The sequence below is a fragment of the Gossypium arboreum genome, chromosome 1 (genome assembly GCF_025698485.1).
Source record: "Gossypium arboreum isolate Shixiya-1 chromosome 1, ASM2569848v2, whole genome shotgun sequence".
In the NCBI taxonomy this organism is placed as follows: Eukaryota; Viridiplantae; Streptophyta; class Magnoliopsida; order Malvales; family Malvaceae; genus Gossypium; species Gossypium arboreum.
The window spans coordinates 13,715,309-13,731,940 of NC_069070.1; the positions used below are offsets into that span (position 1 = coordinate 13,715,309).

The 16,632-nt window shown below is 33.9% G+C and overlaps 2 protein-coding genes and 1 long non-coding RNA gene across 5 annotated transcripts; 2 read left to right on the plus strand and 1 right to left on the minus strand.

Moving 5' to 3' along the window:
- Positions 1-1,357: 1,357 nt before the first annotated feature.
- On the plus strand, positions 1,358-6,307 carry LOC108483245 (serine/threonine-protein kinase STY13-like). 3 transcript variants are annotated; one of them, XM_017786531.2, is made up of 8 exons: positions 1,360-2,049; positions 2,529-2,661; positions 2,808-2,985; positions 3,843-3,952; positions 4,041-4,199; positions 4,324-4,675; positions 5,153-5,444; positions 5,617-6,307. In XM_017786531.2, the coding sequence occupies exons 1-7, from the start codon at positions 1,919-1,921 to the stop codon at positions 5,185-5,187; spliced, it is 1,098 nt and encodes a 365-aa protein (XP_017642020.1). In that variant the 5' UTR covers positions 1,360-1,918; the 3' UTR covers positions 5,188-5,444; positions 5,617-6,307. The 3 variants fall into 3 exon arrangements, with proteins under 3 accessions (XP_052883389.1, XP_017642020.1, XP_017642021.1); XM_017786532.2 differs by having other exon boundaries at positions 5,266-5,444; XM_053027429.1 differs by lacking the exons at positions 5,153-5,444; positions 5,617-6,307 and having other exon boundaries at positions 1,358-1,623; positions 1,884-2,049; positions 4,324-5,097.
- Positions 5,813-7,833, minus strand: LOC108483246 (uncharacterized). The gene is made up of 2 exons (XM_017786534.2): positions 7,070-7,833; positions 5,813-6,460 (listed from the first exon to the last, which is right to left on the minus strand). Exons 1-2 carry the CDS (start codon positions 7,542-7,544, stop codon positions 6,357-6,359), a joined length of 579 nt encoding a protein of 192 aa, XP_017642023.1. The 5' UTR covers positions 7,545-7,833; the 3' UTR covers positions 5,813-6,356.
- Positions 7,834-10,082: 2,249 nt separating this feature from the next.
- Positions 10,083-11,055, plus strand: LOC108481958 (uncharacterized). The gene is made up of 2 exons (XR_001870796.2): positions 10,083-10,281; positions 10,589-11,055. It is a non-coding gene; the product is annotated as an uncharacterized LOC108481958 (long non-coding RNA).
- Positions 11,056-16,632: the final 5,577 nt, after the last annotated feature.

The following is a 16,632-nucleotide window of genomic DNA, read 5'->3' on the forward strand; positions in this document are numbered from 1 at the left end:
TCTAGGAGTTTTTTGTTTTAGTATTTCATATTCAACTTCAATAAAATAAGTGTTTTTGAGTGCTTTGATGACCTGTTAGGACAATCCAGGCCTAATGAAAGACTACTGGGTTAATTGAGTGTGTAGGACACCATTTTAGGCCAATGAATCGAAGAAACAACTTCAATGTCGCGACATCCACCAGAGGTGTCGCGACATCCGCCGGTGGTGTCACAATCATCAACTTTAAAGCAAAATTGGGGTATTAAAGATGTCAATGTCATGGCACTCTACTTTGAACCTTCAGGAGAAATCATTCACTTTTGATGTCGCGACACTAGAGTGCAATGTCGCAACACCCAACTTTAAGGCCAAGGAAGTTCCAATTTCATGTTAAATGTCATGACACTGGTCTTGTGGTGTCGCGACATCAATTCAACGAGGCCAAATTATAGCTAAGGGTGTTTTCGTCTGACAAGCCATTTTAATCCGTCTTAATCACTTGTATTTGACCTAATATGATCAGAAAATAGCAGACTATATATAGCAACACTTAATACCTAATTGATGGAGCTTATTCCCTTAGTTTTAGTTTTAGTTTATGGATTTAAGGTTTGTTAATTGGGAATTTATTGCTACTTCGGCTTTGGATTCAATTGCAATTTTAGTTCGGATTATGATCGAGTTTTGTTCAACGACTGTTAAACGAGTTTTCAGTTTCGCGCCCAATCGACATCCCAATGGATCAAAATCTCTTTTCCCTTCTTTGTTATTTTTATATTTGTTTGAATGCCTGAATTGAAATTAGTGAAATTTGCATCTAGATTCACGAGGAACTAAACTCGTAGGGAGATTAACGAGCAAAGGTGGAATTAATTGACTGAAGAATTAGGGTTTATTTTAGAATTAGTTGAATTAAATTGAGTGCAATTAAACCTTAGATTGACGACCCTAGTAAGTTTTTAGATGAGGTCAAAAGAATAATTTATCAAACATCTCTTGATTTAACCCAATTTAAACTATAAAGTCAAAAGATAAATAACTTATGTTAGTTAGTTAAGTTAATTTGAGACCAAAAGGTAATAACTATATTAATTCTTAACTAATTCATCCAAAACCTTAAGTTAGAAGTTAATATAGGCTTTTGAGTTGGTTAGGCTAAGTCAAGTTTAGGCCCGAGTTTAATTTTTTTTTTAAAATCGAGTCAAGATAGAATTCATGAACAAATCTAAAAATAATTATGTGGCTTTATGCTTATGAAGATTTCTAATAACCTATATTTGTTTGTCCTCAAATTGTAATTAAATGTCAAAAAATATTTAGAAAAAGAAAATCATCATGTTAATTGCCGGCTATAGAAAAATCTAACTTTACATTAGCACTCTTGTTATAAGACAGCACCCAGATGGAGTGAAATAAAAGGAGTCAGTCAAGTTGAACTAGAAGGAGAAAGATTAGGAAATGATGAAGAGCAGATTTGATGTTGTTCTAGTCTTCTTTCCCTATGAGTTTTGATGACACATGTTTGGAGATTGGACTTTCAACGTATCTTCCCTTGCTTTCCTTACTTTGCTGTAGTTTGGGGTATCTTTCATCATACCATCTACTTTCCTCCATCTTTAACTACAGTACAGTACACGTGGGGTTCGTTTCTTTTGCCTTCTTTCATTTAGGACACATCCAACCCATTACACTTATGAAACATTGCATCTTTGAGGTTTATTATCGAAAACATTCACCACCCCAGATCATATCTTTTTCTGCTTCTCTCACTCTCTTCCCATAACTCCAGCTTTTTGGTGAATGAATGAGCATTGAAAAAGCTTCCATCTTTTCGAGTTTCTGATATATGTTTTTTTTACTATTTACAAAGGGGGTAAACTTTTATGATGATTACTTGCTAGATATAGATGTTTGAGCCCTTTCCTCTTTTAGAATTATGGATTCTGGGAGTAGGATTTACACGGCTGATGAGTTCAAATTGGATGCTAAATGGTTGATTGATCCAAAGCATCTCTTTGTTGGTCCAAGAATCGGAGAAGGAGCTCATGCCAAGGTCTATGAGGGAAAGTAAGTTTGCAAAATCCTTTACTTGTTTCCTTCTTTGATTACTGGTTTGTATTTTTCTGGGTAACGCCTTCACTGTGAGTCCCAACTTTTTTTTCTCTTTGCCAAATTCACCTACTTCATCATTACATTGTTCAAAATCTATCAATTGGGGGACTTAGTAGTCTTTCTGATTTATTTGTGGGTTTTACGTTTAGCTGATATTCCAGGCATTCATGTCTAGTTTATGTTCTATTCTTTCCCCATTTTGTCTAAAACTTTTATCTGTTTCCCAAACAGAAACTGGGGAGTGGGAATACCTAATTCTTCTTGTAAAATAGTGAAGACTTTCATTGAATTATACTTAGTTGCATCTGGATTGAGATCTTGAATATGTTTTCAGCCCGTTTTATCCGTAATTTTTTATATATATATATATATTGTTTGTAGCAATGTCACCTTTTCTCTCTCAACTTTCTTTCTTTTGTCTCCTCTTTTTGCAGATCTAAAAACCAGACTGTTGCAATTAAAATACTTCATAAGGGAGAAACTCCTGAGGAGATAGCCAAGAGAGAAGGACGGTTTGCAAGAGAGGTTGCAATGTTGTCTAGAGTGCAGCATAAAAATCTAGTGAAGGTAGGATTGGATACAGTTCCCTTAGCATAGTTGCTTATGTGATGTTTAAGTGATGATAATACTTGACTAGCCATTGTAATAGTTTCGTTCAATTCTAACTCTGATTGTTGAACCCTTGTCTTTAACTGTTTATTGGTGCCTGCAAGGAGCCTGTAATGGTGATAGTTACTGAGCTTCTGCTGGGTGGGACTCTACGGAAGTATTTGCTGAACATGCGGCCGAGGTGCTTAGATATGCGTGTTGCTATTGGTTTCGCACTTGATATAGCTTGTGGTATGGAATGCTTGCATTCTCATGGGATCATACACCGTGATCTGAAGCCTGGTAATTCTCTCATTTTACATCTGCATTTTCTGGGTTTTGAAATTTGAACGTGGATAAGGTTTGGATTTTGCTTTACGGAGGCATAGGGCAATTTTGAATCAGATGGCCACATCAATTAAGTGAATTAGTTTCTTGATTGCCGGTGGGCTTTATTGAGTTTTTTCATCTCTAAGAACTATGAAGGGATGCAAGAAGATTATGCAGTTCATGCATGTGAAAAGGGGTGGGAACTCTAAGAAGTTGTAAGGCAAATATTAAATTTCAGCTCAGTATTCAGAATGAAAAATTGTGTAGAGCCGGGCATTTTGACATGCAAGTATTGTGTTGCATATAAATCTGATGCAGTTGGTTGGCATCAAGGAACCTATAAAAGCCCCAATTGTATTATATAAGTAAAAATCAGTTGCATCCGATATAATTGGAGAAAAGCATGGATTTGCTTCCAATGGAAACCAAATTGAATCTCTTCCAGATGTTGGGTTCACTCGTCCTGTTAAAGATAGTATCACAAAAGGTATAAAATCATTACCGTTAAGTCTATTAAGCTGCATGTTGATTGTTTTAGGTGGTGAAACTAGGGTCTCATGTTTTATTGTCATCTTATATTTGTCTGTTGTTGTTTTGCTGTACTTGTATAATGGCTATAAAGAAAATAATAACATTTGACATAAGAGAACCAGTTGTGTGAGTTAACTTATGTGTTACAACTTAATCCTGCTTAACTAGAAGTTATGCACATCCATCTTTAATGCCCCCTCAAACGGTTGAAACAGAAAACTTGATGCTAGCGACACGAATGATTCAACATAGCATTGGGAGGTCATAATTTTCACTGTATCTGCATATTCTCTCTGCAGAAAACTTGCTTTTGACAGCAGACAATAGAACAGTTAAACTAGCAGATTTTGGCTTAGCGCGAGAGGAACATACCGCTGAAACAGGAACATACCGCTGGATGGCTCCAGAGGTACTTATATTTTCACCTTGGTTTGTTGTTCAGTCCTTTTCATACTAAACCACTAATTAATCTTGGTTGTGTGGCTAAACTATGATAGTTGTACAGCACTGTCACATTAAGGCAAGGAGAAAAGAAGCATTATAACCATAAAGTGGATGCCTACAGCTTTGCGATTGTGCTATGGGAGCTCCTGCACAACAAGTTACCATTTGAAGGCATGTCAAATCTCCAGGCAGCATATTCAGCTGCTTTTAAGGTAATAACCCCCCATGTAACGTTTCTAGTCCAGTCGTGTTATACTGATTGATTAAAGTAGCTTGTGTGCTAAAACCTTTTGTATTTCAAGTATTGTTAAATTTAGCTGATGTTTTGCAATACAGAATGTGAGGCCTAGTGCTGAAAACCTGCCGGAGGAATTGGCCATCATTCTAACATCATCTTGGAAGGAGGACCCAAATGCTCGTCCTAATTTCAGTGAAATAATCCAGATGCTCCTAAATTTTATTTCTGGTATGTGTCCTCCTGAGCCAACAGCTATTCCTCCTCGAATTTTTGCTTCAGAGAACTCCATCTTGGCGCCCGAGTCTCCAGGTACGAGCTCTTTGATGGGAGTCCGTGACGATTCTGAGGAAACCCCCAAAGCCAGGAAAGATAAAAAACAGAGGAGTTTCTTCTTCTGCTTTGACCATGTTGGAATCAAAAGAAGCCAAAGAGGGCTCGCTTGCCTAACAAGTAAGCTTTTTGATAACATCGAACGGTATATATTTTAGAATGATAAGTTACACTAAGTGGAAGTCCTGTTCAGTTGGGTAAAAGCAAATGTTGGCATCTATCTCATCTTGATGTTTCTGTCATTTTGTGCTCACGATAGTTCATAGTTGGAAATAAATGGCTCTGATCATCATCAGTAATTGGTCAGTTGGGGGGTATATTACAATGTTTAATGATAAGATGGGTGTAGGAAGGAATTTCTTTTCTTTTTTCTTGTAAAAGAAGAAGAAATTGTAAGAATTACAAGTGTTAATCACTCTAAAGGAGAAGAAAGCAACACGGCCTCAGACTAAGAGGTTAGAGTAGCTGTAAACGATTCCTATTACTAGCAACAGTTTTTTCGTAATTATGTTATACTCTTGCATTAATGCACTTCAAAACAATTTTCATTGCAATTTGCAAGTAGTGTTTTTATAAGAATGTGATCCAACTATGCAGGGGGTTCCAATATCTTACTCAAGATATTTCAGTGAAATAGTTCCGAGAAAGCAGGCAAGCTTAAAATAATTTTTCTTGATGCTAAGGATTCGATTCTGGAACTTTTTTTTCAGAGGGGTTGATGGCAAATTAGTTTGATTCCCATTAGCAAAATTCGAGAGGATCTGCTTTTCAGGGTATCTTTTTGGCTCTAACAAACGTGTCTCCTAAACCAGCCACTGGAACCTCAAACACGTGTTCACTATCATAAAGAAATTCTGATTCCTGTATAGGTCATTGAATAATGCAGCAGGTGACATCACATTCTAACCAAATCTTTCTGTCGTTGGTTCTTTTTCTTTTACCTATATTTTATTCCTCCGTCTTTATATGTGATTAAACTGAATCCAACTTGATAAAGCAGCGAACAGGATGCAATCTTATCACTTACGAATAAATAATATAAGGTTGCTATAAATGTGCAGCTTCTAATATTACAAGCTTACTCATAGCCATAGTTGGAAGCGAAGGGAGTAGTACAGACAACAATGAGAAGGAGCTTAGTATATACTCCCAGACAGAATTCCGGTTGGGACACCACGTCCCAAGACTACCAAGCTCATCTTTCCCGAATGGAAAGATCAGCCACCATGATCCCTGGTGCCCCTCAGTACCCCAATGTCCACAAGGCCTTCAACAACAAGGTTGAGTTTCCAGAAGAAGATCAGTGCGCTGAGCGGTCCCCAACGGCAAACTCCCGAAAGAAGGTTCAGGTGGTTGAGCATGCAGAGACCGTTGATGAAGCCACCCTTGATTCTCAAGCTGATGGCTACATCCAGCAGAAACACAAAGCCTTTGAACTGTGCAAATGGAAGACCTTCAAAATGCACTAGAGTCTGAGACTTTTGGAGCAAGCATGTCGATCATGATTTAACGACAGGCCACGTAACTTAAATATATGAAGTATTGCTGCTCATACACTAGTTAAATAAATGACCTGTCACTGTCTTGGAGAGCTACCAAGACTCTGTGTTCTCTTTTTTCTCTTTTTCTTTGTAAGTTTTGCTTGGATAGCATAGTAATTGCTCTTAGGTGTGGCCTGATATGTAGTTGCTGTTAATTGAAAATTATTTATGAATACTAATATATAGTATACACATATACATTACCTTCGTATGCAGTAATTCCAGCAGAATCAATATATATATATATACAACATATCTAATCAAGCCACTATAGTATTGATCGAGTTGCCTTCTGGATCCTGTCCAATTGTTAACTGAGATAACGTGAATGGTTCATCAGTCTTAGCACCCGACCCGACCCTGACTGTTGGAAGTAATCAAACAGTTAAATTTAAAGTAATTGAGCCAACAATTCAAAGAAGCAAGTGATTCAAGTTTTGTGTTAACACCTCAAGTACTCCAAAGTAGGACCCTAAATTGTAATGCAAATAAAAAATAAAATATCGATGTGATTGAAGAAACTAATAATATGCTTGAGGTGAATGGAAGCCTAGGCCTAGCTGACAATTGTGGCAACGCTGGAAATATATCCTAAAAACCTTGTTCCATGTGTAAGCCTACAAGTTTGGTGGTTCTAGACATCAAATAACTTGATCAGAAATGAGTTGGTTCTTCACATTAAATAACTCCACTTGTAAATAAAAATATATTATAATTTTTAATGTGTTATCTGAACAACATTTAGACGACTCCAAATGCACAGATATTGAAAAGAGGATTCCAATTAAAACTTGGGAAAAGAGGATGGATAACCTTCAAAATAGGTTATCTGTTGGATCTCAGACTACCAAAGGAACTACTATCAATATGTTTATTGGTGCAGGACGAAAAATGTGGTACTGTTGACCCACCAATCCAATTCATACTTCACATAGACCTAAGACTAGCAGGAAACAGAAAAAGGATCACAAACCATTGTTATCTTCACGGGGGATTTTAATATCAGCTTCAACGAATCTCCTAGAAGACACCCTTTTTAACAGATTTCTAAGGCTGTTCTTACTCTCCTTTCCCCTTTTTTGTGCTCTACTTGAATTTCCTTCTAACTCTGACCCAGCTGCTGAAAAAGGGTCATCGAGAATCAGAGCAGTCTCAAGCTTTTTGGCCAGGGTGACAAGCTCATATGAATCCCACAGTGATTGGGCGAAGTCCCAATGTGGAGTACTAGCAATACTAGTGCGCTCGTCCTTAAGCTTCACAGATGGGTTGCTCATTGCTTCAAGCTTGAATCTTGAAGGCCTAGCTTTGAAATGTCGACGTGGGTAAGCATCGAATTCATTGGTAGAGCTAGAGGTACCGGAGTGAGAGTGCCAGGCTTGTGCTACTGCTTTGATGATTTGAAGGTCTTTGTTGATGTCATGTTGAGGCTGGAGCTGCTTTTTCTTCATCGGTGGTGCTCTGTAGGAATTAGGTCATGATGTAGGGGCCAATCCATACTGCTGTGGCATCCTATTCCTTGGGATAAATTTGAGCCTCACATGCTAGCTGTCGTAGATAGAATATTGTAGTCTGATCCTAACCTAGCTAGCTAATTTATGTGATGAACATCACTCCACATTTATAAAGATTAATTTTTTGGTTTTTCTAATTAACTGAAAAATCTGCTGCATGGAGTGTAATTCTAAAGCATGGGCATGAATGCTTGTGGTGTGCCCACAGAAATAGAAATGAGAGATTGATTGGCGGGTGGGTGGGTGGACGGGCGGATGGATGGATAGATGATTGTTCTAGGCTAAATTCTGTTATTACTACCTGCCTTTATACTTTTTCAAAATTTAAAATTTTAGTCCTCAACTAATGATAATTATTAAATTCATTGAATTAAGCTTTGCTATTTCTAAATTTTGATGCAGTAAACATATTATCATATGAATAATAACACGTTTGTCGAAACCATTTTTTATTCTGAAACAAACGGGGATTGACTTTTAAAACCAAATGTCGAGTCGCCACCAATCTTTTTGTTTAGGTGTGATTGGATCACTTAATAAAACATTTTGTTTCACTTAAAATAATTTTGTTCTACGTAAATTTAAAAATGGGTCCAGGAGCCGGTTACGTATAAGGAAAGGTTAGCACCCTTACTACGCCCAAAAACTGGTACCAGATTGATTAATTGATGTCCTTATGTCTAGGCTTTTTAAAAAAATTTGAAATGTGGTTCCTTTTTAAAATATTTGAGTGATTTTAGCTGGTCGTCAAAACTTTCTCGTTTCAAAGGTATAAAGCATCACATCCAGCACGATAGGACACGATCCTTTATACTTTTGAGAACACGATCGAGTTTTGACTTCCAAAAGCTCTTAGGTCAAAAGTTACAAAAGGGTGTCCAGATATTTAGTCCAATGAAAAATCAAAACCCAGCACGTTAGGGCACGATTTCTCGAATTTCTAAATACTGAACATTGCCTTATTTTAGGATTTTTAAAAAAATTTGTAAACTCAAAACATATTAATTTTATTTGAAATTCAATGGAATAGTTGATTTTAACGAGTTGGGAATTATAAAGCAACATTTTGTAAACCAAAAGAAAAATAATTAGCATGGGATAATATACATGCTTAAAATACAATACTTGGTGAACGAAGATAACATAACCTTATTTAACCAACTAAATCAAACAATTGAATATAGCTAATCTAAGCAAAATGAAACCATCCTTCCTAGCATGTATGGAGAACAATTGAGATAATAATAAAATGAAAGAAATAGTACAACAATAATGTATAGATTAATATAATACAACCAATGCAAAATATACATAACAAAATGAAAAAAATAGAAAAATATGGTATAAGACAAATTTTAAATAATGATGAACACATAATATATGAATTGATGTGATGAATTTGAAACTATTTGTAAAAACAACCTAGAGATATATATGTAATCCTCAAAATATGTATTATAGAATGAAGATTTTAGATCAAATAACATACAAAGTGTTAAAAACATTTGTTAAAATATATACAATAAAGGAAAATTTAATAATATATAAAATATGAAAGGATAGCAAGAATACATAATAAGATATAATCTTAGGAAATACACATAATAGGTTTACAAAACATATATATATATATATATATATATATATATATATATATATATATATATATATATAAATAGATTGAGAAATAATTATTTGTAAAAATAGCATGGAATTAATAATGCATATAAAATTAAGTTAATTTATAAATTATATATGTAATAGATTAAAAACACAATTATATATACAAATATAAAATCTATATGTATAAAATAACATGGCGTTAATAACATATATAGGTCAACTATAAGTACCAAGTATATGCCTAATAATAATTTAAATTACACATAAAGTAGATGGATTTCCTTAAATAACAAAAGAATACATACATTAAAATATGTGAATAGATTCACAAGAAAATAATATAAAATTAATAGTATACATAAACTAAAATGAATTTTATTACAAATTATATATATAAAATAGTATTCAAAATGTTAAAATGATAGAATAAAAGAGAAAAAATATAATAATGGTTTTTATAATAATGTTAAAATAAGGATAAAACAAACTTAATTAAAACAAAATTGAAACAAAAGGGACAATTTACAAATAAAATAATCGTAAAGAGGATCAATGTGCAATGCGCGCAAATGTAAGGGACTAGAATTGGAAATATCCCCAAGCCCAAAACGTTGCGTTGTACCGCGGACCGAAATGAAAATACGCGCAAATTATAGAGCCAAATTCAAAAAAAAAACAAAGTAAAATGCATAAAACGCAATCGACGACTCGTGCGAAGGGGGAGGACCTTGCACACAATTATCCCTCTAAGGCCCAAACACGCGGATCTCATCCGAACACGGGCCGGGTCATCGGGTCGCGACTACCATATGGCGTCGTTTTTAAACCATTAAAGTTGGTCAAAACGGCGCCGTTTCCAATCCTTTAAAATGGCTAAATTAGCCGAATTTGATTAATTTCCTTCTTTTTCCTTTAGCAAACCCTAAATTCCCCCCTAACCGCCGATTCCTCTCTATGATAAGGTGCCTTTGAGGAATAATCTCTCAGCTTTGACCTTCCTTCAACTTCGATTCCAACGAAGCAAAGAGAAGATCCATGGCGTATTCGCACGGTAAGGTTTGCTTCCTTCCTTTGTTTTCTTTTTTCTTTTTAAAAAAATGCAACAATGATGTATTCTAGAAAGCAAATCGAAAAGAAAAAAAACTTAGAAAAACTCAAATCAGAAATCATCTTGAAAATTTTGACTGATTTCCTCTCTATTCGATTTGCATGCGTATAGTGTGCGTAAGTTTTTTCTTTTACAGATTACATTCGGTTTTTATAGCCAAGTGAAATAAAAAATAATAACAATAATAATTACAGAACGATTTTTCTTTTTTGTTATTTCTCTGTTGCTGTGGCTTGTGGGTTTGTTGCAGGTACAGCTGTGCATGGAGAAACTGCTCGTGGGCGATAGTGCGAAGGCTTCCAGAAGCTTCAATGTTTGGGCCCTATGAGCCTGCTTTGAAATCGGCTGGCTGGAGGCTGTTGTGAAGGCCACTGGTGGTTGCTTACGGCGCGAGGGGACGTTCGTGGGAGCTGCGGCGCTGTTTAGCTCGGATTTCAGTTTCTCGAACAGAAATTTTGGGCCATTTGGGCTAGTTCTGGGATTGGGCCTATTAGGGACTTAATTTATTCGGGTATTGGGTTGTTGATTTGGGTTAGGGGTTTATTTAGTAATTGGGCTGGGTTTATTTGTAAAAATGTTACAATTTGTATGAGGATTGTTTTTGGACTTTAATTTTGGTGTTTTTTATTTTGATTCTTTTTTTTTTTTTGGTTTTTGTGTAAGCCCGGGCGAAATGGGCCTATTACAAAACATATGAAAAATGATTAACCACTGTCATATGAAGGACTTAGTATTTGTTTTATTGTTTGTTTTTGTCAATTTATTATTTCCACATATTACTTGCAAGAAATTCATTTAATGGATTAATCACTGTTGTTTGCTTCAAGATTGAAATTTCAAATTTTGAAAAATATATGGACTTAGAATGGTCCAATTAGAAAATATGGACTAAACTTACAATTGTACGCATAGCACAAGACTAATAATTAAATTTAACCAAACATATTTAGCTGTTATTGTTTGAGTCATGAATAAAATTTCAAATTTTGAGAAGTACAAGAACTAAATTTGACCACTTCAAAAGGTGTAGTGATTAAAAGTGATCAAACTTAAATACAGAGACTAAATCCATAATTTCGCAAAGTACATGACTAATAGCAAAATTTAACAATTTTTCCATTGGTAGGTCATTTCGTTTATCTAATACTAGTTTCTTAGGGCTATATTTTGCGTTGGATTGATTATTTATTTGCATCAAATTATACAACAAAAATTTGAAAGTTAAAATATGCTTTAAGTCTCTATACACTTTGTACACTTGAAATTTAATTCCCTTGTTTTTATTTTTAGGGATTTAATATTCAACTTTTCGAATTTAAAAAACCAGCTCCAATTGTTACCATCATTAAAATTTTTCTATTAAAATTTCGGTGTAACATTTTGAAATTATTTTAAAAATTCACTTGATAGTCGTTTAAATAGAAATAATGTTGAAAATACTAATTAGAATTTTTTTCTTAAAACACCTATTCAAAATCATCATGATAAAATGATTTTTTGTTGGAATAGTATTCTTAAGAAAAATTGATGTTATTATAAAAGTGAAGAGACTAAATTATGCCAAAATTAAAATATATAGATTAAATCTCAAGTTTAGTATAGTTGAAATGTCAAAATTGATATTTGACCAATATCTTATAATATATAAAAAAAGGTATTTATGTGGCATAATAGAGACCAAAACTTAAATTTAATTATTTTCTAAAATGTTAAATAAAAAAGAAAGTATCCCTGATGATACTTTTGAGCTTTGAGGGTATTTATGTGCCATGCTCAAATTGTTTTATTTTTAACTTTATTTGTTCTATTACTTTTTTTTTAATTAATTTTTATTATATATTGTTGACTTAACTAGTTGTTAAATTGTAAGAAATAAAGTATGAGCAGAAGTGATAGTGGAAGTGGGCACTTATGATGAGACTGCGATAAACAATAAAAAAACAAAAGACAAGAAATTATTTGCGCAGTTCGGTTTCTCTAAGTCTAAGGAGTCTAACTCGATGAGATGGATTAACTATCTTTAAACTTAAATACACCAATGGTCATAGTTCTATCACACCCTAGTGAAGAATCCTCACTTTTGTACTCAAAGACTAAACATCTCACCACTAAATTCTCTCCTTGAGAACTTAGGTTGTAAAACCAACAACGAGAGGTTTTACTTTCTCAAATGAGCTCTCACAAGTAACGTTCCTCAATGAACTTGGTAAGTGCTCGCAATATTCAGTAGAAAAACCTATACAAGTCTCTCAAATATATAAAAGTTTTTCAAGACTAACATACTAAATATCAATTACAATCCCTTCTAAGCAAAAGCTAAAATAGCTAAATTTAATATTATAATAATGATCAAAGTAAGGTGCATTGTTGGAAGATAAGTCTTCAAGTTTTGTCCCGATCAATGTAATGTCCCAAAATTTTCTATTAGACATATAACACTATTTTGGTGACGAATAAGAGAATTGGCGAGAAAATTTAGAAATGAATCGAGTAAAGGATTCTTATGAAATAAAAGTTGATATTTGATATGAGAATTGATGAAAAGAATCTTAGAAATGATAATGTGACAAAAGGCCAAATAACAAATTTTAAAAAGTTTAAGGACTAAAGTGTAATTTGACTACAATGAGAAATGTGAGTTATTATTGAAACACTGATACAAGAATAAGTTGGGATATGTATTGGTGTGATGAAAATAACTTTTGGGGATACTAATGAAAGTATGGTGACTAAATTGAAATTTTTTCACTTTTACCAAGAAAATGGTAAAAGTATAATGCTCATTATCCAAGGATGTTTCTTAAATGAGAATTTTATAATTCGGGACCATTAATAACTATTTGTTGTGAAGAAATTGTACTTAGAGGCATAAAAGGGGCAAAAAGATACTTTGACCCTATAAAGGTATTTTGGTCATTCCTAAAAAATATGATGATAAAAATATTGTTTAAATAAGATATTTGACATATGGAATAAATTTGGGCATTTGGATTATGAATTAAGGAAGTAGGCCACAAATTTTAGAAACTTTGGATGTGAATGAGTGGACTTGGGCCTTTGGCACACTTGGATAATTTTTAAAGGGAAAGAAATGAAGAGAGGAAGCCCTAATTCAGCCTTGCAGCCAGCCATCACCCTCCACGGTGTCTTTTTTATTCTTCTCTCATTTCTCTTATTCTTTCTTCAATTTTTGTCAATAATCTTGACACTCACCTTGAGTTTTTGTTGAAATTACTTGGCAACTACCTCCTACTCTCATTTCCACCATCAAACCCTCAACTTCCAGCCTAGGGCTTCGCGGGTTTTTGAGAGAGAAAATGGAAGCTAGAGAGAGAAAGCTCCATAAATGTTAGTAATGGTGTTTTCTACTTCTCCAAGCTTTTGCTATTTGAGAATTTTGGTTTAAAAATGCTTTGAAAACTTATATATATTAATTTTTGGCTATTTTCATGTATATGGATGATAAATGCCAAAAGTAACATGTTTTAGCATCATTCTTATTGCATTTTTGGATGTTATTTGATTTAAAATGTTGAATTTTATGCTCCTAATCCTTTAAATTCATGTTTCTATTCTTAAGAAAGCATTTGGGAGAAAAAAAGAGCAAAAAATGAGCGAAAATAAAAAAAAATCAGAGCAAGTTTTAGGAGCAACACGGGTTGGGTGCAAGGTCATATGAGCCATATGGGACCAGACAGTGTGAAAATCGTGAATCGCACTCCAAACCTTTGAGAATGCACATATTTTAGGTTTTTCGGGCATTTTAGGCCTATATATGACAAAAATAAAAAGATGGGAGAGAGCCGTCAGAGAATACTAAAGAAAACAACTCGAAAAACACCATTGAAGCCGACTCTAAAGTAGATTTCCATCAAGATTGAAGGTATCCTTTTGATTTCTTTGAAGTTTATTATGAGTTTCTTTGTTTCTTGTGGTTATACTGCCTTTTAGATGCTTTTATTTGCTATCATGAACTAATTTTCCAAATACCTAGGGAGATGAACCCTAGGATGGATTCTGTTATTTGATTTTTATTTTTACGCAATAAATACATTAATCTTGTTCTCAATTATGTGTGCTTAATTCTTGGTTTAATATTTCTACACTATTAATCCATGTTTGATGTGCTTAAATTAGAGGAGATCCTAGAAATAGGACAACATAAATCTACTGGATCAGAGTCAAATCTAATAGGGGTATCCATAACTTTTTCTTTAAATTTAATAAACTACAAGTAAACATACCAATAGCTTTTCCTTTTAATGCCAAATTATGCATATGCAATATTTACATGTTCAATACTTCATAAGACAATCATCTACTTCACATAACCACTATATATACTCAATAATTGCATAAACAAATCTAACAATTTCATACCTTCCAAAAAAAACTTGCTAATATGTATTTCTTATTATCTCCGGACGTACCAATGTCCAGAGTAGAAATCCTACACAAAATATATGAAAAAGCGCTATCCACAAGTGTACGGGTCAGATTGTAATATAGTTACAATAGAGTAGATGAGCACTTTGAGGATTATACCCAAGGGAGGTGAGCACTAAACTAATTCTAAAAGGTGAGCACTAAACTAATTCTAACCTAAGCATAAATAGATCTAATCAGTACTTTAGATGAATTACATTATGATCAAATAAAAAGAAAATTTTTTAGGATTCTTAATAATAATTAAAATAAACTGAAAAGAAATAAAGAAATAATGAGAAATTAAATAGTAAATTTATCAAATCTGAGCATGGGTGATTAGCTTATTTCGGTAATCATAATTACCTGTCACTTCAGGTCTTCTTGTTCAATCAACTAGTCGATATCCTAGCAGGATCTTTTGATCCTCCACTAGAATAACGAGTCAACAAGAACTACTTATCTCTCGACCTTACAGTCTAGACCAGTTCAGGGTTAAAGTGTTCACAGATAGGCCATACCAATTTTGGGTTAATTCCCACCTTGATGACTTCCTAGGGTTGTCAACATAGGGTTTAAGTTCTTCCTTTCCTAAACAGCTGATCCACTTAAGAGAACCCTACAAAACAATTAATTAATCATACCTTCACGCGCTAATCCTCCACAGGAGGATTAGTTCCTCATGGATCTTATAAACAATATAAACTTGATAGAAAGAATAGGCATGAACAATAATTCAAGAATATAAGGTTTAGAATAAGCCTGATTTGTATTAGAATAGAATGTCGAATCCTCATAGAGTTTGATCACGTTTCAAAAATTTGATTTCCTTTACCAAGCAAAGAACGAAAACTGAAATAAACTTAAAGCCTAAGAAAAGAGAAAAACTAAGGACTAGAACTAGGAAGAAAATTATATAATATAAAAGTTCTATAACATGTGTTAGTTAAGCCTATTTATAAACTTTAAAGTGGTCGTCGTCCTTAATCCTAGGTCAATTGTTGTCCTCATGCTTAATGCTTGATTGTGTGGACCATAATGCCCCTTACTTGTAATTATTTCCCATACAGAGGTGATGTTGCGACACACCAGGTCTTATGTCGCAACATCGAGGGCAGTATGTTTCATCTTCAGGGCATCTTTAGAGGTGTCATGATATCCTCAGACTACGTCATGACACCGAAGGTAGTCTTGGAATTCTTCTATTATACTCTCTATGTTGCGACATCCAACTCTTTGTGTTGCTACACATCGACCAGTATTGAGTTAGCACGCCTTCTAATGTCTCCTACACACTCACAAAGTATATTAGCTCATGCTTATGCCTCATTCGACCCTTAAGGTCAATAAAAGACTCAAATTACACACTTTATTGAATTTAGATAATATTACAAAAACTTTAACTAAAAATTAACAAAAGTGCTTGTATTCAAGCTCCTAAAGTGTGAAAACTAGTTTAATCTGCTACACCGAATTACGGCAGATCAATTTCCAACCAATGTACCAAAATTTAGTCCATTATAATTCATCATTGCCAAAAGTAAGTGTAACAAACTCCAATATTACCAACACCAATTTCATCAACAATAACTTAAACATATTTATACTAGCATCAAGATAACATTAAGGTACAAGGAAACCCATGATCACTTACAATTAGCCTAGATTGTTGACATTACCTTCAAAGTTTATTTACCCTTCAATTTTCACACCAAATTATGAAAAGGAGTTACAAAATCAACAGGTTCTAAGTTAATACAAAAATTTCTAATGCAATAACAATATTTCTAATGGAAACCATTAGATAGTATACCTAAATTGCCCATTTCCTGCCTATATGGGAGGACCAATAGCATATACCAAAAATTT

What these genes read in the sequence shown, in the direction of transcription:
- LOC108483245 (XM_053027429.1), top strand. Translation starts at nt 1,919, where the DNA reads ATGGATTCTGGGAGTAGGATTTACACGGCTGATGAGTTCAAATTGGAT. An exon ending in GCCAAGGTCTATGAGGGAAA is followed by an intron (nt 2,050 to 2,528) that starts GTAAGTTTGCAA and finishes CTCTTTTTGCAG; the next exon opens with ATCTAAAAACCAGACTGTTG. An exon ending in ACACCGTGATCTGAAGCCTG is followed by an intron (nt 2,986 to 3,842) that starts GTAATTCTCTCA and finishes TTCTCTCTGCAG; the next exon opens with AAAACTTGCTTTTGACAGCA.
- LOC108483246 (XM_017786534.2), bottom strand. Translation starts at nt 7,544, where the DNA reads ATGAAGAAAAAGCAGCTCCAGCCTCAACATGACATCAACAAAGACCTT. An exon ending in CCCCCGTGAAGATAACAATG is followed by an intron (nt 6,461 to 7,069) that starts GTTTGTGATCCT and finishes TACTTCCAACAG; the next exon opens with TCAGGGTCGGGTCGGGTGCT.